General features: G+C 45.8%; 1 protein-coding gene across 4 annotated transcripts in view; it reads left to right on the top strand.

Moving 5' to 3' along the window:
- UNC13B (unc-13 homolog B) overlaps positions 1-23,210 on the top strand; it is a 224,937-nt gene extending 201,727 nt beyond the window's left edge. For all 4 annotated transcript variants that reach the window (XM_060014566.1, XM_060014568.1, XM_060014565.1 and 1 more), the window contains 20 exons: positions 390-540; positions 1,974-2,042; positions 3,454-3,543; positions 3,886-4,014; positions 9,440-9,567; positions 10,210-10,295; positions 14,542-14,668; positions 14,802-14,898; positions 15,128-15,271; positions 15,594-15,671; positions 16,134-16,211; positions 16,453-16,541; positions 16,781-16,933; positions 17,059-17,182; positions 17,293-17,349; positions 17,532-17,612; positions 18,533-18,680; positions 21,036-21,128; positions 21,309-21,468; positions 21,633-23,210. In XM_060014566.1, coding sequence (XP_059870549.1) covers positions 390-540; positions 1,974-2,042; positions 3,454-3,543; positions 3,886-4,014; positions 9,440-9,567; positions 10,210-10,295; positions 14,542-14,668; positions 14,802-14,898; positions 15,128-15,271; positions 15,594-15,671; positions 16,134-16,211; positions 16,453-16,541; positions 16,781-16,933; positions 17,059-17,182; positions 17,293-17,349; positions 17,532-17,612; positions 18,533-18,680; positions 21,036-21,128; positions 21,309-21,468; positions 21,633-21,918 — 2,368 coding nt within the window. In that variant the 3' untranslated portion in view covers positions 21,919-23,210. The remainder of the gene's footprint in view (positions 1-389; positions 541-1,973; positions 2,043-3,453; positions 3,544-3,885; positions 4,015-9,439; positions 9,568-10,209; positions 10,296-14,541; positions 14,669-14,801; positions 14,899-15,127; positions 15,272-15,593; positions 15,672-16,133; positions 16,212-16,452; positions 16,542-16,780; positions 16,934-17,058; positions 17,183-17,292; positions 17,350-17,531; positions 17,613-18,532; positions 18,681-21,035; positions 21,129-21,308; positions 21,469-21,632) is intronic.
- Positions 23,211-25,936: the final 2,726 nt, after the last annotated feature.

The raw sequence follows: 25,936 nt of genomic DNA, 5'->3' as shown, positions 1-25,936 counted from the left end.
ATTGATTCTTACTAATCCTTTAAGACTTGTTTCAACCATCTCTTCTTTGGGAAGCCTTTTTCTAATCCCTTCTAGCCCCCAGCCATTCTAATTTAGGTGATCTTCCTGTGTGTGTCCACAGAATTTTTGCATAGCATGCCTTGGGTTATTGACTTACTTTCTAACACCTGCTTTCTCTGCCAGAATGTCACCTCTTTGGATTCTGGCCCTTAGTGCCAGGCCTGGCACATAGTACACATTCATTGATGTATATTTGAGTGAGTAAATTATGAAAATCCTTGTATGCCAAGGTGATCGGAAGCTTCATACACATGAGTGAGATCTTTTGATTACTTGACCTTTGCTGCAAACCCTGAAGAGCCTTTGAGGCTGAAGGTGCTGTTTTTCAGGCACTTTGCATGTTTGTCATCCAAGTACATGTGTCCTGGCGTGCCAGCAGTGATGAGCACCTTACTGGCCAACATCAATGCCTACTATGCCCACACAACCGCCTCCACCAATGTCTCTGCGTCTGATCGTTTTGCAGCCTCCAACTTTGGGGTGAGTGTGACGTAAAAACATGTAACCTGATTGTTATCAGTTAACAAAGTTTGATTTTTTAGTCAGTACTGCAGAGCTGATATGCCTGAAATTCAGAGTTGTCACCTGGATAATGAACTTACTTCCTTATGGGTAGTTAGACTATACTAGTAGACTCTCCTCAGACGTGGATAAGTGAGAAAAGGTGAAACAGCACCACTGTGGTTTGTGGGCTGTGGCACTACCTGTGCTCAGGGAGAACCTCTCTGGGCCGACAGCTTGGTTGAATCACCATGTTCCTCAGTCCTGCAGGTTCACAAAGCAACCTGGTTAATATTATTCAGTCTCTCTGTGACGGATTCATACCACTTAAGTTCATATGAGACTGATGTCTAAGCAAGAATACCAGTTGCATACCTGAGCCTGTCCCTTTTCTAGTGTCTGGACAGTTTTCCTGATCCAGGATGTGCCCTTTCCTGTTGTTAAGGTACTTGTGAAGTTGAATCATTGTTCATAATGTCACCTGACATAAGTTCAGTGTAAACTGGATGGTATATATCAGACTCACCACAAATATTACCTCTTTAGGGATAAAATTACTGATACTCCCAAATCTACTGGATCTCTGAGCCCTTTTTCTTGGTACTGACCACTTTTTTGATATTGTTGATAGTCTTTCTGTAGATGAATTAGTATCATTGATTAAGCCAGTCAAATATCTGTTCCATTCTGTCTCTCCACATTATGTATTGACTTAACTAATATCTAATGCTATATATAATATTATCAGTATGTGAATTCTAGGAGTGCTGCACCAACAGCTTACAGGAACATGATTCCACGTTTAATTATACCTTTTCTATAAAAATAAGCTATTAAATAGTATTTGTTATTTATTTTAACATTTCAAAAGTATAAACTAAGGGAAATGATATGGAATGTGGTTTAAAGAGAAATCCCCTTGTGTCTCCTTGATCACCTTCCAGATGCATCACTATTTCTCTCTCCCGTCGTCACTGCTAGGCTGTGTCTGTTTAACTGTTAAGAGCTATTCCAAGATAAGTTAGGACACCACAGACACAGGAACAAGTTGGAGAATGTGTTTAGAGTTTCCTTTTATCTGACTAAGATGAGTTAGAGTCCCAAAGGGATGGAGATGCACTGGTCATCTCTTCTTGATTTGTATAGAAAGCTGTTTCCCCTCCCAGAGACTTGCTTTCCTCTTGCCAGCGTGAGAAGGTTCCCCAGTTTAAGTGCTAAGAGATGGAACAGGAAAGACCTATCCCATTTCTCTTTTGCGTGGTTTGTTGTTCTCCTCATGGGCAAATATGGGACAGGGTATGTCCCCAGCTCAGTGTCTCCCTCTCACCCAGAGATGGTTCTCTTTTTGCTACAGTCTAGAGAGCTTGGAAATAGATTATTTCTGTTCCTCATTATTTGTTTATCACCCTCAGAAAGAGAGATTTGTAAAACTACTGGACCAACTGCACAACTCACTGAGGATTGACCTCTCTACATACAGGGTGAGTGAAGGCATGGCTGTGGGGTGGGACAAAGGGTAGTATCAAGATCAGTCTAGAGAGACTGTGGACCAATCATGACTATAAAGATGGAAGGCAAAGAAAATTGGTCTTTGTCATCACATCCACATATATGGCCAACGTCACTGACACCTGTGGTTCTTCAAACTCCAAGGACCATGCAGTGTGTAAATAGTAGCAGGTGTGGCTGCTTTTTATAGATAGTTGGCTTTCTAACCCCACTCATGTCATTCTACCGAACTCTCTGATGACATATTCATCAAGGAGTTTTCTAAGGATAATCTCTTCCAGAAAGGCTCCTTTAAAAATTAGATAATTATATTTCCTTATTGCATCTTTCCATATTCTCCTCATTTTCCAGGAGAGGTGTGAGAATCTGGGTAAGGGGAGAGAGAGTATCTTGGCTTGGGCAAGTAATTTGTAGCAGATGTCATGTCCATTTCTAGAATGAAGGGAGGAAATAGATGTAGTAGGAGGGTGGGTGCGTAGGACAGGACGGGGAAATGGGCAGTTTTTCCATTCTTTCTAAGTTAGGCCTTCTTAGAATGACTTCATTACTTGCTTTAAAGTGTTGTGAATTTCCAGAACAGGCAATATATCCACATTAAAAAGTAAGTATAAAAACAATCTCAGAGTCAAAAAGAAGTGAGATTTTAATTATCTGCACTTTCAGTGCCCTCCATTTGCACGAATAATGGAGAGTTGACTGTATATCTTGTATTTGGCATATAAGTAGCCATTTGAAGGTTTAAAAAAACAACCCTTAAAATGGAGAGTGGCACAGCATCATCCCTAAGCTTTCTTTGGCAGCTTCCTCCTAAAACTCCTGCCAAGGAGAATGAAGTGAGGCATGGTGGAAAGATCCTAAGGAACTCACTCCAAAAGCAGTTCTGCTCAGAGCTTTGCCATCTGCTGGCTCCAGAACGGTGGAGTAACTGGGATCCACTCTACAGAAAGTACATGTCTTGGATCCCAGTCTGGTCTGTAGCATGGCTCCACTTATATTCCAGGATATACAGTTAGATTGTAACTTTTGAAGAACTCACTGTTTGGGTGTAAGAATCTTCACCCAAGAAAAATGTGTGTGTGTGTGTGTGTGTGTGAGTGTATGTTCATTTGTGCAATTGCTCACACATTGCATGGGAAGTAGAAGTAGGGTTGGGGGTAGGATGTGTTGCTTTCTGGGCTGGGGATTATTAACCCCTGCTTTTGGCAAGGGCCTGTGTCTGTGGAAAAGAGAGGGAGACCTGTGGTCTTACAGCTTTTTTGTTCCTCTCAACTAGGGAAGATCCCAGTGGGTAGCACTTAGGGAAGCTTCTGATTTCATTGCTTTTGGCAGGGAAGGCTTTCATATTCTTCTGTTCCTTTCTTACATTTGCTTGATTGGCAATAGAATAATTTCCCTGCTGGGAGCCCTGAGCGACTTCAGGACTTAAAGTCCACAGTGGATTTGCTGACCAGCATTACTTTCTTCAGAATGAAGGTAAGAGATGAACTGGGCTGGGCAGTGCCAGGCTGGGGACCTGGCCACAGGGACATGGAGAATAAGAATCACTGGGCATAGTCAAAGGCTATAGGATTTATCACCTTTAAGCCCACATTTCCATGTATCTGTTCCTGAGTTACTTTTAAGAAGACCATGGGTCAAGGAGGTTGGGCTAGGCAGTTCTCCCCATCAGCTGTCCTGACAATTTCATCCCAGGGCAAGGTCCAGGGACCTACAGAGGGATGAAGGAATCTGGAATAATTTGGGGGCAGTTCTAGGAGGAGAGACCACTCAGGTGAGCAGGACCCTGGACCCATATTGTTTTTTATTAATTGGCAGGTGCAAGAACTGCAGAGCCCTCCAAGAGCCAGCCAGGTGGTAAAGGATTGTGTGAAAGCCTGTTTGAATTCAACATATGAGTATATCTTCAACAACTGCCATGACTTGTACAGCCGCCAGTACCAGCTGGTAAGAGGTTCGGGATCAGGTGGGGCCAACTGTCAGTCATTCTTGGAGCCTCAGCTTCCCTTTGCTGTGGTCATGGTGGAAGGGAGCTCAGGATAAAGTCCTTGATGTTCTAGAGAGTGAGTGAATTGTGGAGTGGGGACCATCTAGACCACGTGAGACATTTGTGGATGGACAGGAATCACTGGACAAGATGTGACATAACTGAGTTGAACAGAAGTGGCAACAATAAGTTTTACTTTGGTATTGAAGAAAAGTGACCTACATTTGAGCACAGTTCAGGGGGTGGGTAGGTGAATACTTAGTCCTTCCCAGAGTCTTTGGTTTCCCCCAAGGTTAATTTTATTCTGACTCATGTGAACCCCTCTATGTTCCAGGCTCCCTTCCCCTGAGATCTAAGCTACTGGCTTGTGGATGTTTAACTTTTCCCTCTGACCACTTTTCTCTGCACTGCATGGTCTTCTGAGACATACTCATTAGCTGACTATCAAGGCTAACCCTGTCCTTCTGGGAGGCTGAGCTACTTCATCTGGTTTAGGCTGGGATCTTAACTCAGTACCTGGTGACTTTGTATGTTTTTCTAAATCCTTCCAGTGGTATCCTTTTTTGTCTTATTTCAAAGCCAGGACTTCCTTCTGGGTCTAATTACTCAGTTACAGTTGATATTTTAGGAATGTCTTGCTGAGCACACATTTGTAGAGTAGATTCCCTTCAGTCCAACAAATATGTGTTGAATGTTTGTTCTAGGCCAGCTCTGAGGAAGCATAGTGCTCCTTCAGTTAGTTCACAGTCACATAAGCATATGTATAACTCCAACCAAAGTCTGTTAGAAGGGACTTGAAAGAGAGATAAATTTGAAGGAGGAAGAAGTCACTCTTGATGAGATATTGGGAAAAGCTACATAAAACAAGGGTATTTGAGATAGACCTTGAAAGGCAGTAGGATTTGGATAGCAAATGATGGGAGGACAACCTAAATCTCTGGGACATTTACCATTTGGTGAAGACATCCAATTTGTAATTCTTCCCAGGAGCACCTTAGTAAAGACTAAAATCTTGTTCACACTCCCCCTTTGCATTGTCAAATTTGCTTTTTGTTCAGGTACTATCTTTACAACTTCCTCCTTTATTTGTTTTTGGCTGCATTTGGTCTTCGTTGTGGTGTGCGGGCTTCTCATTGTGATGGCTTCTCTTGTTGCGGAGCATGGGCTCTAGGCACACGGGCTTCAGTAGTTGTGGCTCACGGGCTCAGTAGTTGTGGCTCAGGCTCAGTAGTTGTGGCTCACGGGCTCTAGAGCACAGGCTCAGTAGTTGTGGCACACGGGCTTTGTTGCTCCGTGACATGTGGGATCTTACCAGACCAGGGCTCGAACCTGTGTCCTCTGCATTGGCAGGCGGCTTCTTAACCACTGCGTTACCAGGCAAGTCCCACAACTTTCTCCTTTTTAGGTCTGTAAAACCTCCCACTGGTTCTGAAGTCCATGGGAGGTTTTCCTGGGGTCTTTGTTTAGCTTGCCACACTTGAGGCTCTGTCATCCATCTGTGGATTCTCTCTGGTAGGGGAAAGACACTGTTCTCAGCTTTTATCTTTCAAGTATGCAGCGGTCTGTCTGAATATTTGGTCTCTATTCCCTAGCATGAGATGAACCTAGACTTTGAAAGAGACCTTACAAACCATTCAGGGACTTTCTTTAGCCTTTGTATTTTGCTAATTGTTTTTTACTTTCTCTCACTCTCATTTTCTCATTATTCATTATTTGTACTGAAGTAAACCCTTGGTATCTTTTATTTCCCTCTACTGACCTTCAGTCATTGGCTCATTCATCTATCCATTCTTTTAACAGGTCGAGCACTAGGGATGTAAAGATGACTAAGACACATTTCTGCTTTGGGGGAGCTCATTGTTTGGTGAAGGTGGGGGCAAATTACTACATTTATTGGTTTTTGTTATTTTATTTTTACTATATTTTATTGTAGTTGTAGTTGTTTGTTACATCTATATGAGAGGTTCACAGAGGGTGCTCTGGGAGCCCAGAGAGAGGCATCTAACCAGACCAGGGGTGTCAGGGAATACTTCTCAGAAAAGGTAGAGCTCAACATAAATTTTGAGCAATGAGTATGAATTAGCTAAAGAAAGGGGCTGGGGAGGAGGGGGATACCATATAGAGCAAACGGAATGTTTGGAGACACAGAATTGTAAATGAGTTTATTAATTCGAAGGAGTATAAGCAATTTAATTATGCCAGTTACAGTGTCAGGCTTTAGAGTTCAGCTGTCTGGGGTCAAATCTTGGTTCTGCTGTTTATAGCTACATGACCTTGGTCAAGTCATGGAACCTCACTGTCCTTCAGTCTCCGCATCTGTAAAATGAAGGTGATAATAATTTCTACCCAATGGAGTTGTTATGAGGATTAAATAAGATAATTAATGCAGAGTTCTTAGCAGAGTCCCTGGCATATAGTAAGCACCAAATATTTGGTGGTAGTGGTGTGGTGATGGCTGCAACAGAAGGGAGTGGTTAGGTATGAGGTTGAGAGAGAGGCTGTATTCGGAAGGACCTTTATTTCAAGCTATGGAGCTGGACCTTTTTTGAAGGGTGGACGAGTAACACTATGAGATTCCTTCCAGAAAGATCACTGACAACTGAGTGGTAGAAGGATTGGATTGACGATCAAAGACCAGTTAGGAGATCTTGAATGATAAGAGCCTGAGCCAAGTAAAAGGAAAAGATGTATTTCAGTGATATTAAGGAGGCAGAATCAACCAAATGTGGATTCTGTCCTGGTTTCTAGTAATTTCCTGGTAATGCAGGTTTATTAAGGACTGTGGAGATTTGTGATGATATATGGCATCCTACATAAAAGCCCTATTCCTGTGCTCCTGGGCAATTCCAATTTTGCTCTATCTCAGTGGGAAATAATGTCCATTCCAGTCTTTCAGCGGTGACCTTTACTTGTCCTATCTGGGATTTGCCATCCACCATTGTATTCCTTTGTTTCTTCCCAGCCAAGGCCTTTTCTTTCTTTTTTCCCAGCTTTATTGAGATATAATTGTCATATAATATTGTGTAAGTTTAAGGCATACAATGTGTTGATTTGATACACGTGTATATTGTGAAACATCTACCACAATAAGGTTAGTTAACACATCCTTCAGTCACATAAATACCATTTTGTTTCTGTTATGGTAAGAACATTAAAGCTTTATTCTCATAGCATCTTTCAAGTATACAGTACAGTATATATTGTATCTATAGTCATCGTGCTGTACCTGTGATTCCTGGAACTTAATTCATCTTGTAATTGAAAGTTTGTACCCTTTGACCAACATCTCCCCATTTCCTCCACCCCCTCAGCCTCTGGCAACAACCTTCTCCTCTCTGTTTCTATGAGTCTGATGTTTTCAGATTCCACATATAAGTGAGATCATATAGTATATGTCTTTCGCTGTCTGACTTATTTCACTTAGCATAATGCCCTTCAGGTTCATCCGTGTTGTCACAAATGGCGGGATTTCCTTCTTTTTTATGACTGAATGATATTTCACTGTATCTATGTGCCACATTTTCTTTACCCATTCCTCTATCAACGAACACTTAGGTCATTTACATGTCTCAGCTATTGTGAATAATGCAGCAATGAACATGGGAGTACAGGCATCTCTTCAGGATAGTGGTTTCATTTCCTTTGGATATATACCTAGACGTGGGATTGCTCGATCATATGGTAGTGATATTTTTAAGTTTTTGAGGAACCTCCATAGTGTTCTTGGTAGTAGCTATACCAACTTATATTCTCACCAACAGTGCACCAGGGATCCCTTTTCTCTACATCCTCGCCAGCATTTATCTCTTCTTTTTTTAAAAAATAAATAAATTTATTTATTTATTTATCTTTGGCTATGTTGGGTCTTCGTTGCTGCATGCGGGCTTTCTCTAGTTGCAGCAAGTGGGGGCTGCTCTTCGTTGTGGTGCATGGGCTTCTCATTGCAGTGGCTTCTCTTGTTGTGGAGCATGGGCTCTAGGCACGCAGGCTTCAGTAGTTGTGTCATGAGGGATCAGTAGTTGTGGCTCACGAGCTCTAGAGTGCAGGCTCAGTAGTTGTGGCACACGGGCTTAGTTGCTTCATGGCACGTGGGATCTTCCTGGACCAGGGCTCAAATCCATGTCCCCTGCATTGGCAGGAGGATTCTTAACCACTGGGCCACCAGAGAAGTCCCTCTCTTCTCTTTTTGATAATAGCTATTCTAACAGGTATGTTATCTCATTGGGGTATTGATTTGCATTTCCCTGATGATTGGTGATGTTAAACATCTCTCCATATACTTGTTGGGCATTTGTATATTTCCTTTGGATAAATGTCTAAGTCCTCTGCCCATTTTTTAATCAGATTTTTTTTTTGCTATTGAGTTGTATGAGTTCCTTATATATTAATATTTTGGAAATTAACCCCTTTTCAGATACATGGTTTACAAATATTTTCCACCATTCTGTAGGTAGTCTTTTTATTTTGTTGATTGTTTCTTTTGCTGTGTAGAAACCTTTTAGTTTGATGTAGTCCCACTTACTGATTTTTGCTTTTGTTGTCATATCCAAAAAATCATTGCCAAGACCAATATCAATGAGCTTTTTCCCTATGTTTTTTTCTAGGAGTTTTATGGTTTCAGGTCTTACATTTAAGTCCTTAATCCATTTTGAGTTAATTTTTATGGGTGGTTTGAGATAGGGGTCCAATTTCATTCTTTTCCCTGTGAATATCCAGTTTTCCTATTACCATTTATTGAAGAGACTATCCTTTCCCCATTGAGTATTCTTGGCTCTCCATGGTCTTTTCTTTTCCAGCTAAGCAAATAACTTTCTAGATGCAATTCTTCCCCCTAATAACATTCAGGGAAGTTAAGGGAAGTTTTGCTTCACTGAAGGCTGGGCCAACCTGCATGCTAGGTCTGTTACGTAGCTCCTGCAGAACTTGAAGGAGCTTTTCAGAGTTGAGATGTACATGTGTGTGGTGGGGCAGGGGGTGATATTAGAGGAGGGCCATCACTAGAAGAGAAGGACTTCCAGTGGGGGTCACATGGAACTAGACCTACTTAGACTGGAAGGGCTGCGTACTTCAGCCAAGAAGTCACTATATCCATAGGTACTGGGAGAAGGAGGAAGGGGTACAGGCATCTTTATGCCTGACTGAACTTGTCAGAACAGTGCCCTGGAGCTGGGGAGAGAAGTTCTCAAGGACAGACTCTTCATGTCCAAGGACCTCCCAGTGGTCACCCCTCTGCTAGAACAGGTGTGGTCTTGTGGAAGACACTCTGTAGGAGACGAAGGGTCCCTGATTCTCAAGGAAGGGGCATGGAGTGGGGAAGAGAGAGAGGAAGACTCTCCATGTTCTACTCTGACTCTCACTGTCTATCACCATCTCCTTGGGAACAAGAATCAGGAGCTACCTCCAGAGGAACAAGGGCCCAGCATTAGGAACCTGGATTTCTGGCCCAAACTCATCACGCTTGTTGTGTCAATCATAGAGGAAGATAAGAATTCCTACACACTCGTTTTGAACCAGTAAGTATCACCTCACTTGGCCCTATCTGTTTAGTGGTTTGTTTGTCCATCTGTCTAACAGCCTCTTTCTTTCCTATCTCTATGTGTTTGCAGTGCCACCTCTTCCTCCTGTTCGTCCATCTGTCCCTCTGTCCCTTGTATCTGTCTGGGTAACTGTTTCTGGAGACAGGTGTGGAAACATAATGGGGGGCCCTGCCCAGACTGAGCCAGCCTCCCTTGAGTGAGAGACCTCTGGGAATGGCTGCCATAGGAGTCCCAGGGGATCCAGAGAGCATGTGTGTATGTGTCTGTCTGCTATGAATAAAGTGGGCCTTCTTATACCCGCCTCCTTGCCCTTTCTCCTCCTGCTTATTTAGCCTGGGCCTGTCTTCCAACCTCAACACTTCTCCTCTTGGCCACAATTCCCTGCCTTCTAGGCATCATCTCCCCTAGGGCCACCTTGCCTGAGGGGATCCTCTGCCCCTACTTGTCCAACCCCTGGCCCCTGGGTCCCTTTTCTGCAGTTTGAGCCTAGTAGCCCTGTTTCCTAGGCTTCTCCTCTCTTCGATCTGACCTCCAAGAATTAGGCATGTTAGCCTTGGAAGCAATCAAATCAAATGGCTCTTGCCATGTTCTCTGACTGTGGCTTCTTCCATCATCCAGGTTTCCTCAGGAGTTGAATGTGGGAAAAGTCAGCGCAGAAGTGATGTGGCAACTCTTTGCCCAAGACATGAAATATGCACTGGAGGGTAAGGGTGTGCCCAAGGCAGTGGGCTGCAGACCCCTAGTCCAAGCACCTTGTTTGCTGTCCCTTTCTTCTCCCAGACAACTACAAGTTCTGGGTGAATCATACAGTGAGAAACTAGAGTGATTTTAGGCATGGTGGGTGATAGGCCTCAGGAGGCGCTGGGTAGGCAAAGCTTCAGCCAAAGGAATAATGGAAATTGCTGTGTGGATGTAGGTTCCTCCTTCCAGCTTTAGAGCAAGTGCCTATTTAAAACTCTCCCAGCCCAGAGATCAACCCTTCCCATGCTGGGTGTTCTCAAGTGGCCCGCTCATTAGAGAATGGTCTTATGAAACTTATCTTTACAGTTTTACAGAATCTCAGAACCTTAAATACATAGATAGGTAAGGATTATTTTCTCATGCTGTAGACTGCCTGGCCTGACTTTCCTTGAAAGTTGTTCTGGATTGGTGTGACAAAGCCAGAAAGATACTTCTTCCCTCACTTCTCCTATAGAACAGGGTCACAGACCAATTATTACTCATCTTGTTCATTCAGCTTATTCTTTTATTCATTTCCCACTTTGGTCCACAAAGATATCACTCCCTACCTGTATCAGACCTTCCCATTTATACCCATCTGTGCCCACTTATTTAGCTGCATTTCCTGTCTGTTTATATATGTTAAAACATGTATATGTTTGTATATAAATAAACATATATATGTTTAAAACAAACACAAAAGGTTTGAACTGCTTCAAGAGAAAGAACTAATGTTGACCTGGTTTCAAATCTCAGTTTAACCACCTACTCAACAGTGTGTTCTTAGACTGAGCTACTTAACTTTTGTGAGCTCCCATTTTCTCATCTATAAAATGGGAGTGATGATAGCATCTATTTCATTGAGCTAATGAAGTAACTGAGGTGTATGTGACATACTTAGCATACTGCCTGGCATTTATTAAAGGCTGATGAGCAGAGATGCAATGTTAACAAAGTAGTATTTTTATAAGATTTTACCTCAATGGAAAACGGGGGCAGATGGAACAGGGAGAGACTGGAAGCAGAGTGCAGATAGTGTAATCATTTAGGGCTGAGCGGATGGGGCTGGGATTAGAGCAGAGGAATTAGAGGAAGAATGCGATTTGATAGACATTGGAAGGAAGTTGTAACAGGGCTTAGTGATTGTCAGAATGGTGGAGGGCAAGAGAAAGGGAGACCTGTTTAATAAAAGGATAGTGTTGACTCCAACTGTGAAAACGCTATCACTCACCCAGTATTTTTAAAGTCAACTTTATTGAGGTGTAATATACATACAATAAAATAAAAACACTTTAAGAGTACAATTTGATGAGTTTTGACAAATAAGTACACCTGTGTAACTACTCTCCCAATTAACATATAAACAGAAAGTTTCTTCATGCCCCTTTGCAGTAAATCCCCACCCCATTCACCAGGCGTATTGAGTATTTTCTTTGGGCCACGCACTGTGCTAGTTGAGATGAATGAGGCATAGCCCCAGCCCTTGAGAAGCTCCCAGATCAGTCAAGACAACAGACCTATAAACTGGCAGTTACAATTCAAAGTTTTTAAGTGCTACTAAAGGAATAAGCATAGGGTGCTGAGAGGAGACCCATGTAACCTGGACCTGGGAGGACTACCTGGGAAGGCTTTCTGGAGGAGGTGATGTACAAACTGACACCTGAAGGATGATAAAACTTAGCTGGTGGGGAGGGAGAGCATTAGTGACAGGGAAGGGAGAGACAGGCATTTTAGGCAGAGGATACAGTATGTTCAGAGACCTGGGGTCTAGACAGAGCTGGCATGCTTGGGGAACTGTAAGCAGTAGTTCAGTGTGACTAGCACTTTAGAGTGTAGGGGAAGAGAGGAGAGGTGAAGATAGAGAAGTAGGACAGAGCTAGATCATACAGGAGGTTTTAAGCCATGTTTAGGATTTTGGACTCTACCCTGAGGCAGTTGAGAGGCATTGAACAACAATCCCATGTTAGGAAAGGGATTAACATAACTAGATTTTTAATATAGAAAGGCCACTCACTCTGGCTACAGTATGGAGAATAGGTTGGAGGAGGAAAGACCAGTTTGGAGACTATTGTGGTAATGCATGTTAGCGAAGGTGGTAATGAGACCTAGACAGGTAAAAGTGTAACTAGAAAGAAATAGATAAATTCCGGAGGAGTTTTGGAGATGAAATCAACAGCGATTAGTGAGTTAGTTGGATGTGAATAAAGAGGAAGAAGGAAGACTGGAGGATGATGCTCGGCATTGAACAAGAGGGTGAGATTAGTGTGTATACTCCAGCTTCAGCTGGAGATGTTAAAATGGCAAAAGGTGGTGACTGGAGTTAAACCCAGGCAAAGTGAAATGTTCCATCAAATCCTCGTATAGACATTACCAGAACCAGGGAGAGATCAGCAAGCTGGAAAGTTGAAATCATGAGGTTGAAAGAACCCTCCAAGGATGAAAGATGAATGGAGGGAGGATTGTGGCAGTCACGGGCAGGAGAAGGTTTAGGTACCCTTCTGCCCCTTTTGACAGGTTAACCAAGCCCTGATCACCACACCCCACCGTCAGCAACCTCAAGCGACTACTGGAGCATGACTCCATGGGAGTCTTACTATTGTTAGAACAGTTTAAAGTGTGCCCAGTGTTTTTGTACCACAGAAGTTAATTAGAAATTGGGGTTTTGGACCAGAGTACAGATGATGGCTTGACAGAGAAAGTGAGAATTCTCTGTAAATACAGTAACTTGAAGGTCCCTAGAAGAAAGCAGTTAGGGAGCTCTGGAGTGATGGGGCAGCATTGCTTCACTTCTAGTGGGTTGTTGAACAGGAAGGAGGAAGGGCCCTCCTGCTGGTACCTTTTCACGTTTCTAGGTTCTTGGCCTGGTTTAAGGACAGCAGGGTGGGAGAGAAGGGGCAAGCCCTGAGAGAGTCTCTCTGATGTCCCTGATTTTTTCACTTTCTTTATTGCTCATTGGTGTCTCTGCTCTGTCACAAGCATCCACTGTCATTCGTATACGAAAAGTCCTCTTTCTGGGTGGTAAGAACTTTTGGTTGTTGTCCCTTCACCTCTAGTTTTACTGCTGTTTCCTCTTCTCTTGCTCACTGCTTCATAGAAGAGACTGCAAATGCAACTTTGGGTTGATATGGTGCTGCCTACAATGCCAGGAGATGAAATTCCTGGAACAAGGGAGCCTTTTGAGGCTGAATCCCGGGCTCCCGTTTCCTCCTTGAGTGTCTGCTGTACTAATTCACAAGGGCCGGCTGCCCCAGACTGGCTCTTCTGCCTTGACATGGAGGAGCGTCACCCATGGCAACTCTGAGTTGAGCAGTAGAGTTCCCAAGGACAATGATCTTCCCTTCTCTGTTGCTCAGTACTCTCCCCAGTTTGCTTGCTTTCACCATTGTTATATGTAAGCACACAGTTGGCTTTTATTGTTCAAACTAATGCTTCATCTCTAAAGGGGGTAAATGAAGAAAGCCTGTGGGTGTGGCTAGTGCCAGACTCTCTGGGCAAGCTGTGGGTGATCTTTATCCTAGACTTCCCAGAAGGCTCTGCAGATTCAGCTATATAACCTTTCAAGTCCATAAGCATCCCATTTTCTGTAGCAGGATGGCCCTTTCATCTGGCTGTGTTTCCAAACTGACTTGTTTGCATACTTCTTTGAGAGTTCATTTTTCAGTGTCCCAGCTCTGCTCTGGGACCCTTCAGTTTACTTCAAGATTCTGTTACACCATGGCTGCTCAACTGCTCGTTCTGTCAGCTCAGGCCCATTTTGGTTTTCCCTGTGTCTGTGTGGTTGTCAGTGACCCATTTATGTCATATACGACTGCTCATCTCATTTAAATCCATCTGAGGAAATGGCTCAGGTACCAGGATTAGAAAAGCCCTGGAAAACCGTCATGTCTCTCCAGTCCTGGGCAGTTTCCCCACTAATCAGCCTTAGCACCTACATCCTTTTCTCCTCTTCTTCACCAGAGGCCAGTACCTCACTTGCACTTCCAAAAGCCAGCACAGGAAGACTGTGGGCCTTATTTGGGTGTCTGGCTTAGTCTCTAAAGAAAGATTTGGGCCAGGCTTTTAGCAGAGTACCCACTGTTAGAGGGAGGTGGCTGTGAGGAGGTGCTTGGGAGTCACGCTTGTTCTCAGACATTTGATAGAGCCACCTGACTAGATCTGCCGCCTTGGGAAAGCTCAGGAACCATGGCCTGTGCTGCCAGGACCTGACCCAGCCTTCCTCCGTACCACTAGAGCATGAGAAAGACCGGCTGTGTAAGAGTGCTGACTACATGAACCTGCACTTCAAGGTGAAGTGGCTCCACAATGAATACATGCGGGATCTGCCTGCCCTCCAGGGGCAGGTGCCTGAGTACCCAGCGTGAGTCATCATGTGGGGGCTGCAGAGGGAAGAGGGGCGCTTAGGGGTTGGACAAGGCCAGTATCCTTACAGTCAGGTACATGGTATATGCCAACCACTAGCTCCAACCCCCAATTTTCCTGCCTGGCTGCAGGTGGTTTGAGCAGTTTGTCCTACAGTGGCTGGATGAGAATGAGGATGTGTCCCTGGAATTTCTGCGTGGGGCCTTGGAACGAGATAAGAAGGATGGGGTAAGTCGGGGGCTTGGGCTTCACAGGGGTCAGGCCAGGTCTCCCAGCAATTAGCTATCAGCAGAAGTTCCTGGGCTCAACCAGGATGGCTGTCCCTGCCTTGTGGAGTCCGTAAGGAGGGCTGTCGCGGGCCGCTGAGCCACCCCTGCTGGGCAGAGAGCCCTTTAGAACCTTACAGACTTGGGAAAAGGTAGCAGCTGAAGATGACCCTGTGTGTGGCCTTCCTTAGTTCCAGCAGACATCAGAGCACGCACTCTTTTCCTGCTCTGTGGTGGACGTCTTCACACAGCTCAATCAGAGCTTTGAGATCATCCGGAAGTTGGAATGCCCAGACCCCAACATCCTTGCCCACTACATGAGGAGATTTGCTAAGGTGACCATGACCTTCCCTACCCCTCCCCTCTTACCTCCATCACATCACAGCCTAGCCACAGGCCTGAGCTCAACCCCTCTTTGTGATGGCCTTTGGGTTAAGCCTGGCGTTACCCCCATTCTCCTTTACTTGAGTCCGGGGCAGACAGGTGGGTTTGTTTCAGTGCTGTTCTGGGGCTGAGAGGGAGATTTGTGCCTTACTTTGACATTCCCCTTTGCATACCTGCTGTTACTGTTCTGGGATGAGAAGTACAACCTCAGGTAAGATCCCTGTGGGTAGAGCTAAGGGTTCCCTCTCCTTTCCTTTTCTCCTCTTTTCTCAGACCATCGGGAAGGTGCTGATGGAATATGCAGACATCTTATCAAAGAACTTCCCAGCTTATTGCACAAAGGAGAAAATGGTGAGGGTTAGGCTTTTTGCTTTTGAAGCTCTCCTCAGAGCTAAGGGTGGGGTGATTCTCCTGACGTGTGATTCCCGGCAGGGCTGTGCTTGAGATTATGCCACAAAATAATAAGAACCTGATGAGGGGTTCCTTTGTGCCTCCATTTGGTAGTTTATTCTCTACTGAGCTAGGCCTTTGCTTAGTCTTTCTTTCTAATACATTCAGAGAGTTATAAAGGGTAATCCCATGAACACCTGGGGCCCCCCACCCAGCTTAAAAGCAGAAACATTTGCTTCTAGTCTTCATTCAAGGAGAGATGTCTGCATTGGTTCCAGATCTCAGTGCTTAGGGAGAGACACATGTAATATGTGTTGTAAATTCCCTGTGGCTTTTGGAGTAATGTGAGAGAGGGAGGGACTCTAGCCTGATGAGTTCTGTGCTGAATGGAGCCAAACTCAACACCTCCCTCTGTCCCCAAAGCCTTGCATCCTGATGAACAACATGCAGCAACTGAGGGTCCAGCTGGAGAAAATGTTTGAGGCCATGGGAGGCAAGGAGGTAAGTCTTAAGGTTTGGGGTTGCTGTACTTTCCCTTTGTTCCTGAGCTCCCTGGCCACAGAACTCCACCCTCTCCTGACTGGGTATAGACCAGGAGTTTAGCTTGGGGTCTGGAGTGGTTTGAGCTGAGAGATTTGAGTAGGCATTGGGGTAGAGGCCCTAGGAGGGAGGAGTGGGGGCACAGGAAGGGAGGAAAGCATAAGAGAACCAGCTTAGCGAAGCCTGCCTCCTGTGGATACAGTTGGACCCTGAAGCTGCAGACAGTCTGAAGGAGCTGCAGGTGAAACTGAATACGGTTCTGGATGAGCTCAGCATGGTGTTTGGAAACAGGTCGGTGGCCCCAGAACACACAGCCCTCAGAGCCAGGTGTGGTGCCTGGCCAGTCCCAGATCCCCTGCCCCACACTCATCCACCCAGCTGCACATATGTGGATCTTCCCCCTCTTCCTGCTGGCTGTCCCTGTTGGAGCTACACCATGAGTATGCTGGAGTGGGACCAAATAGCTGGTGCTGCTTTAGGGACAGTGTGCATTTGGGGCAGGGAGGGCTGCACTGTGGGCACATGTGTAGTTTCCAGGTGCGGATTGATGAGTGTGTTCAACAAATGGCCGACATCCTGGGCCAGGTGCGGGGCCCAGGGAATGCATCCCCCAGCGCCCGGGCCTCAGTGACTCAAGATGCAGATAGTGTGCTCCGGCCCCTCATGGACTTCCTGGATGGCAAGTGAGTACAGCACTGAGGACTGTCCTTTAGGGACGAACAGGGCAGAAGCAGTCACAGAGGAGCCTCTCAGGGAGGGGGAGCTCTCAAGCACTTACCCCATCCTTACCTGTTGCCTGGTCCTGCAGCCTCACACTTTTTGCCACTGTGTGTGAGAAGACGGTCCTGAAGCGGGTACTGAAGGAGCTCTGGCGGGTGGTAATGAATACAATGGAGAGGATGATTGTTCTGCCCCCACTTACTGACCAGACGGTAAGGACACCTCCCTTCCACTTCGTCCTGCTGTGTCTCCCTAAACCTCCTCCATGCTTCCTGACTGAGTTTGGAGTTCTCTGCTTTTGACTGATTCGCTCTCTGCCCAGGGCACCCAGTTGATCTTCACTGCTGCCAAGGAGCTGAGCCACCTTTCCAAACTCAAGGTACTCTGGATGTGTGGGGTCCTTCTGAGGCTGGGGGTTGCCTGGAAGGAAGGAAATTTGAGCTTTGAAGACTGAAGCAGAGGGGAAGGAGAGGAACATGTAGCTGTGGCTGACAGGTGGGGGAAAGACTTTGATGACAGCCATAAGCTGTCCTGATGCTGTTGCTTTCTCTGGGGTTCTAGGACCACATGGCGCGAGAGGAAACCCGGAGTCTCACTCCAAAGCAGTGTGCTGTCCTTGACCTCGCCCTGGACACCATCAAGGTGGAGACCTCCCCCTCCTCTAGACAATCTTACTACCACTTGGTCCTGGCATTCCATTCTGCCAGATTAGGTGTCCCTCGGGCTCTTGCCACCCCACATCCAGAAGAGAGTGATTTTTGTGTCCATATCTTTCTCTGCTATTCCATATTCCTGCTGGGGACCAACCAAAAAGGTACCTCCTGTGTGGTCTCGGGTGAATCGCCACAGACCTAGAACATTATTCTTGGGTTCTGCGGACAGTTTAGTTCACTTTGTACCTCATTGTCATTCATGAATATTTTCCACTGGGAATTAATCTTCCAGATCCTAATACCCGACATCTGGCTGACCTCTTCACTTATGTTTAAAATCATTTGGGTTTTCGAAGGATTTTTTTTCCTATTACACATTCATTTATTCCACCAGGCAACATGTGTTCTGGGCACTATACACTATGAAGGATGCAGAGAGAATCAGATATAGTTCCTAGCATCAAGATACTTATAACCTGGTAAAGTGATAAATAAGGCAGGTACGTGTGGGCTGTGATTTAGGGCGCTTCGGAGAGGTATGCCATAGGTATAAAGTGCTCTAAGCGTTCCCAGGGGTAAAGCAACACTTCTGACTACTCTCTTCCTGAAATGCTTCTGTCACATATCTTTGTCCAGATAGAGTCATCCTTCAAGAATCACGTCCAGAAACGTGGCCATCCCTTACCACTCCTGCCAGATATTCAAATAATACTCTTCACCTGAGAGACTATGACTCTGGCTCTGTGTGGTATTCCTGATATTGCTGTTTATTGAATGGCTCACCATCCTCTTCCAGCATCTTCGCTGAGCCTCTGCTCAAATGTCATTTCTCTGAGTAACACTGTTGGAGAGCTGCCTCTCTGTAAGGGGATGAGGCAGTAGCAGTTAGCAGTTATTCTTGTCTTTCAGCAATACTTTCATGCAGGAGGCAATGGGCTGAAGAAAACCTTCCTGGAGAAGAGCCCAGATCTGCAGTCCCTACGCTATGCCCTGTCTCTGTACACACAGACCACAGACACGCTCATCAAGACCTTTGTGCGCTCACAGATTGCCCAGGGTAAGGCCTAAGGGCTTTGGGTCCCCACCTCCCCTCCCTGATACATCTCTGTCCCTAGGGAGTCAGTATCCTGTAGCCCTCAGGGAGGATCCAAGTACTTCTCCAGAAAGCCCTTCAAACCCAGACACCAGGATTTCTTGATGGATCCCAGTACTTACCCCCAACCCACACTCAAACCAGACAGGAGAGTCACAGAGACCTGGGAAATGTGCCTGAGCTTTCTTTTCCCAGACATCATCTGGCCAGTGCATGTGTGTTGAGCTCAAGGAGTATACCTGTTTGGTAGGAAAAATCTGTGAGGAAGCCTTGAGAATGAGTGGTTGAGACATTCATGAAGATTCATAGCTTTGGGAGCCTAAGTTGGAAGCTGTCCAGGGGAGAGAAAGCAAAAGACTTTCCAGATTCTCCAGTGTGGGTGAGGAGAAGACTAAGAGAGGCAAACCACGGGAGCAGTTGAAGGGAGGGTGCGGATCATGGGGCTCTGCAGAGCTGAGACTCCGGCCTCATGGTTGATGCTAGTGCACAGGGAACCCAGGCAGCTGATTTTCTCCCAGTGACTTCCAGTTCTCAGAACCCCTCCTTGCCTCCAGGCAGGCCCATTCATAACAAAACACATCTGCCTAGACATGGCTCAGACTGAAATTCTGACCCTCACCCTGGGAAGGTCCTCCTGGAAAGGACCTTCAAGGCGCAGTTCTTGTTGCTCCTTCCAGGGAAGCCTGGAGGAGTGAACCTGGTGGAGGCGGGAGTGGGAAGGCTTAGGCCTTACTGAGCTGTGGATCTGGAGCACAGAGCTGACGCAGAGGGGAAGAGGGATCTAAGCAGTTAGAATAGAGTTGATGAAAGGTGAAAAATACAAGGGACCTGCAGTACTGCTCCGTTTTCCACGTATGTTCGTATTTCAAGTCCAGAGTGAGAAGGCAGAGCAAAAGAAGTTATAAGCCTTGCTCAAGGAGACGGGGATCTTTCACAGAGCTGAGTACATGTAAAGGCCTGTAACATCAGGGAGGATAGGAGTTAATCCAAAAGGCCTTTTGGAAACATTGAGCTTTAAGCTAGATATAAAGATGAGGAGACGCTCGAATGGGCACACATGAAGTAACAGCAGGCAGGGGTGGTGACTGCAGGGAGGATGCAACTGTGAGTGTACGTTTTCTACCCACTGCTTTATCATTTAAGGGCCTAGGAAATTAGAGCCTACAACTTTCTCTTTTGTGCCCTGTGGGTCTCAGAAACCTTCTCTCTGTATGTTCTACTGCTTCTGTCCATGATTTGGTTGATCTTCAAACTGTTACGTATAATTTGGAGCATTCGAGCATTGACCCCAGTTCTTTGACCTCTCTCTCCACCCTACCCCATCTCCATGCTCCCTCAGAATATGTGTAGAGCTGCTCTGAATGGCTGTTAACTCCTTAGACCTCTAACTGATTCTTCTTTCTCTGTCCTACTGCTGCTACCTCTTGACTTGCCTGTCCTCACTCAGTGCATGATGGGAAAGGTATTAGGTTTACTGCTAATGAGGACATTCAGCCGGAAAAGGGTACGTTATATACCATGCAGATGTGAATCTAATATGGGCTAACACTGTCACCTGTGAACTAGAATGAGCTGCTTATGTTGGGGCTGGGGGAACCAGGTATCAGAGTTCAGAGGCTCTATCCCAAGTTTCAGAGATGGGCAGTGTATTCATACAGTCTGAGACAGGGTTAACAATAGCTGTCCTCAGAATTCCCCCACCCCTCCGTCTAAGGACAAAGAAGTTTTATCTGGGGTGTAGGGTACTGGTGTTTTCCCAAAATAGAGTGAGGCTTCTGCAGAGGGGAGGCTGAAAATTGGCCAGAGGGACTGGGGAGCTGTTTGCAGAGAGGTCCAGGTTTGAGTAGGAAAAAGTCATTCTGTGCAGGGCAGCCTCCCAAGAAGGGGCCTCCACAGGTGGGAAGGTGCTGCTTTTGGCTAGATGGGACCCGCATTGTTCTGCTGAGACACCATGGGGTGGACATAATTCTCAGACAAAAATACAGGGTGGCAGCACTGTCCTTTCCCAGCAACTTTCAATGAAAAATTCTGCAGGCTGGGAGAGGTTTGGGGAATCTGAGAGATTCCAGGTGCAGTTCTGGAAGAGGTTTCACCTAAGATGTTGTCAGCCTGATTTGTATTTTAATACATAGTCTTAGTCTTTATCCCCGTTCTTTTCCTTCTCCCATTACTTACTTCCCCATAGCTTCTGTGGGTGATTACTTCTTGCTTTAGGATGTAGGATAGTAGCCTCCCAACTCCACGGTTTTACCTGGAATAATTAGGTCTAAAGTCTTAAAGTTCTCCAGTGGGGGAATCATCTGTCCATCTGTCCCTCAGGGTCTGGTGTGGATGATCCTGTGGGAGAAGTCTCTATTCAGGTGGACTTGTTTACACATCCTGGAACTGGGGAGCACAAGGTCACAGTGAAAGGTGAGTGGCATGGGCTTACAGACCCCAGACCTTTTCTTGCCCAGTGGCCTCATCAGTCAAAGGCAGGGACTGCTTATCCCAGCCTTTCAGCTTAGCCCTCCTCCAAGGGGAATGCCACCCGGGGCTCAAGAACTGGGAATGCTTGATGGGATCTCTCACAGGTTTCCCATGTTTGTGCAGTGGTGGCTGCCAATGACCTCAAGTGGCAGACAGCCGGTATGTTCCGGCCCTTTGTGGAAGTAACCATGGTTGGCCCTCACCAAAGTGATAAGAAGAGGAAGTTCACAACCAAGTCAAAAAGCAACAACTGGGCCCCCAAGTACAATGAGACATTTCACTTGTAAGTTATGGGATGGGGGCCTGAAGGACTCTGGGATGGGGTTGATCTGGGGGGTAAGAATTGAGAGGGGAAAGAAGGGATGGGCTGGATGGCAGCTGGGGTGAATTCATTTGAGGACGCCCTCAGCTCTGGTCTCCCACCTTCCATCTACCCTGTGCTCACAGCCTCCTGGGAAATGAAGAGGGGCCAGAAGCCTATGAGTTGCAAATATGTGTGAAGGATTACTGCTTTGCCCGGGAGGATCGTGTTCTGGGGCTGGCTGTGATGCCTCTGAGGGACGTGGCAGCCAAGGGCAGCTGTGCCTGTTGGTGCCCCTTGGGCCGGAAGATCCACATGGATGAGACAGGCATGACCATTCTCCGGATTCTGTCTCAGAGGAGCAATGACGAAGTGGCCCGAGAGTTTGTGAAGCTCAAATCGGAGTCTCGTTCCGTGGAGGAGGGGAGCTGAGCACCTAGGCTCCTGTGCCAACCAGATGGCACCAGTTCCACAAGTCAGGGCTAGTGGGAGTTACTGTGTTTCTTAGGGTCCTCGTAGTCAAGAGGTTGACTCATTCCGTTAAGGACGTTGAAGGAAAAGTTTGGGGTGATGCGAGTATGGCTTTGCACAGAAAGGGTCATGAGTCCCTGACCAGCAGGTTTGTGATGCTGGGAGCTGGGCTGTGGGGGTTACCAGGCAGGGAGATTTTCCACAGAGGGGTAGACGTTTCTGAGAGTGTCAGCCATTCTTGGCAGAGGTTCTTCCACTCCCACAACCCTTCTCTACCCCTCTCCATACCACACCTTATCCAGTTAAATCCGTACATACCAATCACTAGAAGAACAAGTTTAGAGGGCCTGGAGCTTGTGCCTAATTAGGTAAGTAATCATTTGAGTCTACAGGTACTGCTGAGCCCTGTGGTCTGGATTGGAGTATGGCCAGGGCAGGAGCACACAGAATAGAATTCAGCCTGTCCCTTGAGCAGAATCTACCGGTGTAGAGTAGCTCAAGTGAGTACAAGGCATTGAAACTGAACCAGAAACCTTTCAGAAATGAGCTCTGCTAATCCCTTGCCCAGATTATCTGTCATGAGTAGAACCAGGTTCCCATGGTGCTTCAGAGCCCTGAGCAGAATTTCTTTGGAACCCAAGCACCAGGGGCCACCTGCCCATGAGTCCCCCTACCTCACTCCTTTAGGAAGAGGAGTGATGCTTCAGGACATGAGAAGCTCTTCTTAAGTGTATGCACCTGAGAGCTAGTTGAAGGATCCAGGAGAGAGGACTGTATTTTCTTCGTGAAAAAGCCCTGAACAAAGCCAAAAGTTGTGGAAATCAATCTAGAAAGAGTCCTCTTCACCTATGGCCACTGCCTTCTGACGGTCCTCCCCCTTGCAGAAAGAATCCAGCCTTTGTCCTCACTCCCCTTCAGCTAGGTCAGCTGCAGTTCCCCTCATAGACCTTCAGCCCTACAGAAGGAACTTGGACTGTGATCCCTCTGTACCAGCTGGATGAAGTGGGGGGCTCAACACTCCCTGGGAGGTCAGAGACACACTTTTTCCAGAGGGTCATGTGGACTTCCCAGGCCCCTTGCTCAGAGAAGGGCCTTCGATAACCTCAGTAGCAGCCTCTTGGACTTCCTGAGGACTCTGCATTGTCCATTGGCTATTACATGAAATAAGAAACTAGGAATCTTTGCTGTTTTAAATTATTGTATGTGCCATTGTTACAAGAGATTATTGGCTAGTCTGTAATAAATTATCTTATAGCAGCCTTTGGGGTCTGATAATTCTGTTAAAGTGTGGAAAGCTGTAGAAATGACTTCCTTATATAATGATAGGTTTTAGACAAGTGGTCCCTTCCTGCTCTCCACCCGCCACCGCCCACCCCCAAGTGGTGGAGCCTCAAACCGCTGGGGGAGAGGGGGCAGATTGCTGAGAAAGGGGACGTGGTTGGAGGCGGGCTTGGGGAGGAGGGGCGTGGCCGGAGGCGGGGCTCTACTCTGCCCGGATCGTGTGGCTCCGGGGCACCTGTGCGCAAAGGTGCGTTAAGATGGCGGTCGCTGGAGTCGGTGGCTGCGGAGCGATGGTGAGCAAGAGGCGCCCGAAGGTGGCGCCCGAGGAGAGGGTATCGCCTTTTCCCTCCCAACACTGAAGAGAGACTGTACCCCCATACTATCTCGCATTCCTAGCACTCTGTGTACTTCCCAACAGCTGTCCGTCTTCATACTTTCTTGTAAACTGTTCTCCCAGTACTCCCCATCCCCATACTCGAGTATACGGGTTTCCTAGATGCTCCAGAGAGGACTTACCTGCCCAGATACCTAGCAAAGGGGATCTTTATGCCCCAAACACCTCCCAGAGGGCATCCATTTATCTGGTTACTTCATAAAGCAGATACCCCCAAAACCTCCAGCTAAGGTACATTCCTATTAACTCAGGGAGTTTTGTCCACTTTTCCAGCACTATCCAGATTGTCTGAGAGGGAAGCCATGAATCCTATACCATATTTGACTTGAAAGTGGCACATTTGCTCTCATTCCTCTGTCATATGGAGCAAGAAACCTACTTCATAAGGAAAAGTCAAACTCTGGCTGACTAGCTTACAAAAGGCTTGCAGATTTGAATCAGTAGCTAACTTTTTAAAACCAGATTTTATGTTTTAAAAATGAGTATTTCTAGCTTTTGAGGAAATAATCAGAAGAACTATTAACTCTTAGCTGACATTCCCACAAAGTGACAGGTGGTTGGAGCTGAGAAGCAACTAGCAAATTAGTTTTCTGTAGTTCATCATAGACTCCGTTACTCCTTATTTTGTCATTCTGGGCTTTACATTATTTCCCTGGTATGCGGTAGACACTTGAGTTTGAGATCCCTGATATAAGACTTTTGATAATTTTCTGTGCCAATACTTTGAGCTCTTAATGGAAACTGAAATCCATAGAGGTTGGATATATGTTATATATGTTTAGGTTATCTTTGGTTTCTGTGATGCCCTGATTAGGATCCGAGATCATACTAGTAGCTAAAACCCAGGGTGAAATCTGTATTAAAGTGTTTTTTATAAGAGAATTCAATCAAAATATCTGCAGTTAGCTTCCTGGTGCATTTGATCTTGAAGAAATCATGTGCCAACTCCTCTCTGGTGGGATCAGGCCAAGAACAAGGCGTTGTTTCTCTTTGAACAGCTGGTTTTAAAAGGGCCTGGCTCTGGTCTGTACCAGAAGTGATGTCTCAAAAGTGCCGTCTCCTTCACTCCAGAACGCATAGATCATAACCCTCCTCTCTGTGGGAAATAGCAGGCCTTGTAGTATCGAGAGCTGGGGGTATTCTGCAGGCTGTATCTAATCAGAAGTAGAATAGAAGTACCTTTAATAGTGGATTTTTTAAAAAGCAAAATCATTTCTATCAGCATAAGTATATAACTCACCTAGTCATTGTGAATATTTGGACTAGCTCCGTGAATGAACCTCGCATATCTTGAAGCAGAATGGCTAAGCTGAAGAAGCAACATGGAGTAGTGAAGATGGTATTGAAGTGGGAGTCAGAAAACATGAACAGTAGTCTCAGCTCTGCTACATACTTCTCAGGGGACCTTGACTTTTAACTTTTCAGAGGCTGTTGCTTGCATCTGTTAAATGGACTATGAATTCCTGCCATGTTTACTTCAGAGGGGTCAAATGGGCTTATTTAAATGTGAAAACACTTTGAAAACTATACTGTACATGTATAAGGGATTATTGTCATTATTACAAATGATCCTCTGAGCTCTGATAACTTCCAAGGAACTTGTCTTGCTGTGTCCTGGGTTCAAAATCAATAAATATTTGCTGAACACATAATATGTGCCAGGTACTCATCTAGGCATGGAGCCTAGCACTGAACAAAACAAAAACCCTTGTATGAATTTAAGAGTGGGTTATCAGCATGCTGAGTGCCTACTAAGTACCCAGCACAGCATCACAGCATGGTGAAGTAATAGGGAGAACCTAGATGATGCACTTAAGTCTGCCACTGTACAGCTGTGAGAGAGCCTTTCCGTATGTGAGCCTGAACCTTCCCATCTGTAAAATAAGGTGGTTAGACAAGGTAAACTCTAAGGTTCTTTCGAGCTAAAATATGTTTGTTTGGAGATTATAATTGCTAAAGTTCCCTGCCCCTAATGAGCTTATTGCCCTGCCAGGAAGGTCAGACTAACAAAGCTAAACAGTCTTAGAACTACAAGGACAACAGCGTGCTAATGTCACACTAGATTCAGCATAATAACGGTAACAGCAGCGTCGCTCTGTAGGTAATAGAGTATTTAGAGACTTCTTAGAAGGCCATGTAGACATGGAAGTATGGGAAGATTCAGATTAGAGGAGAGGAAGGAGACTTGACTGTAGATACTGGAAATGGAATGAATGTAAGACCAAAGGAGAAGAATAACATGCCATTTATTGTTTTCCTAGTGTATCATTCAGAGTCCTTGCGGAAAAAGTTTGTGCATTCAAA

This window comes from Delphinus delphis, chromosome 6 (genome assembly GCF_949987515.2).
Source record: "Delphinus delphis chromosome 6, mDelDel1.2, whole genome shotgun sequence".
In the NCBI taxonomy this organism is placed as follows: domain Eukaryota; kingdom Metazoa; phylum Chordata; class Mammalia; order Artiodactyla; family Delphinidae; genus Delphinus; species Delphinus delphis.
Note: the sequence above shows the minus strand (reverse complement) of the source record. Positions and strands in the feature narration are given on the sequence as shown.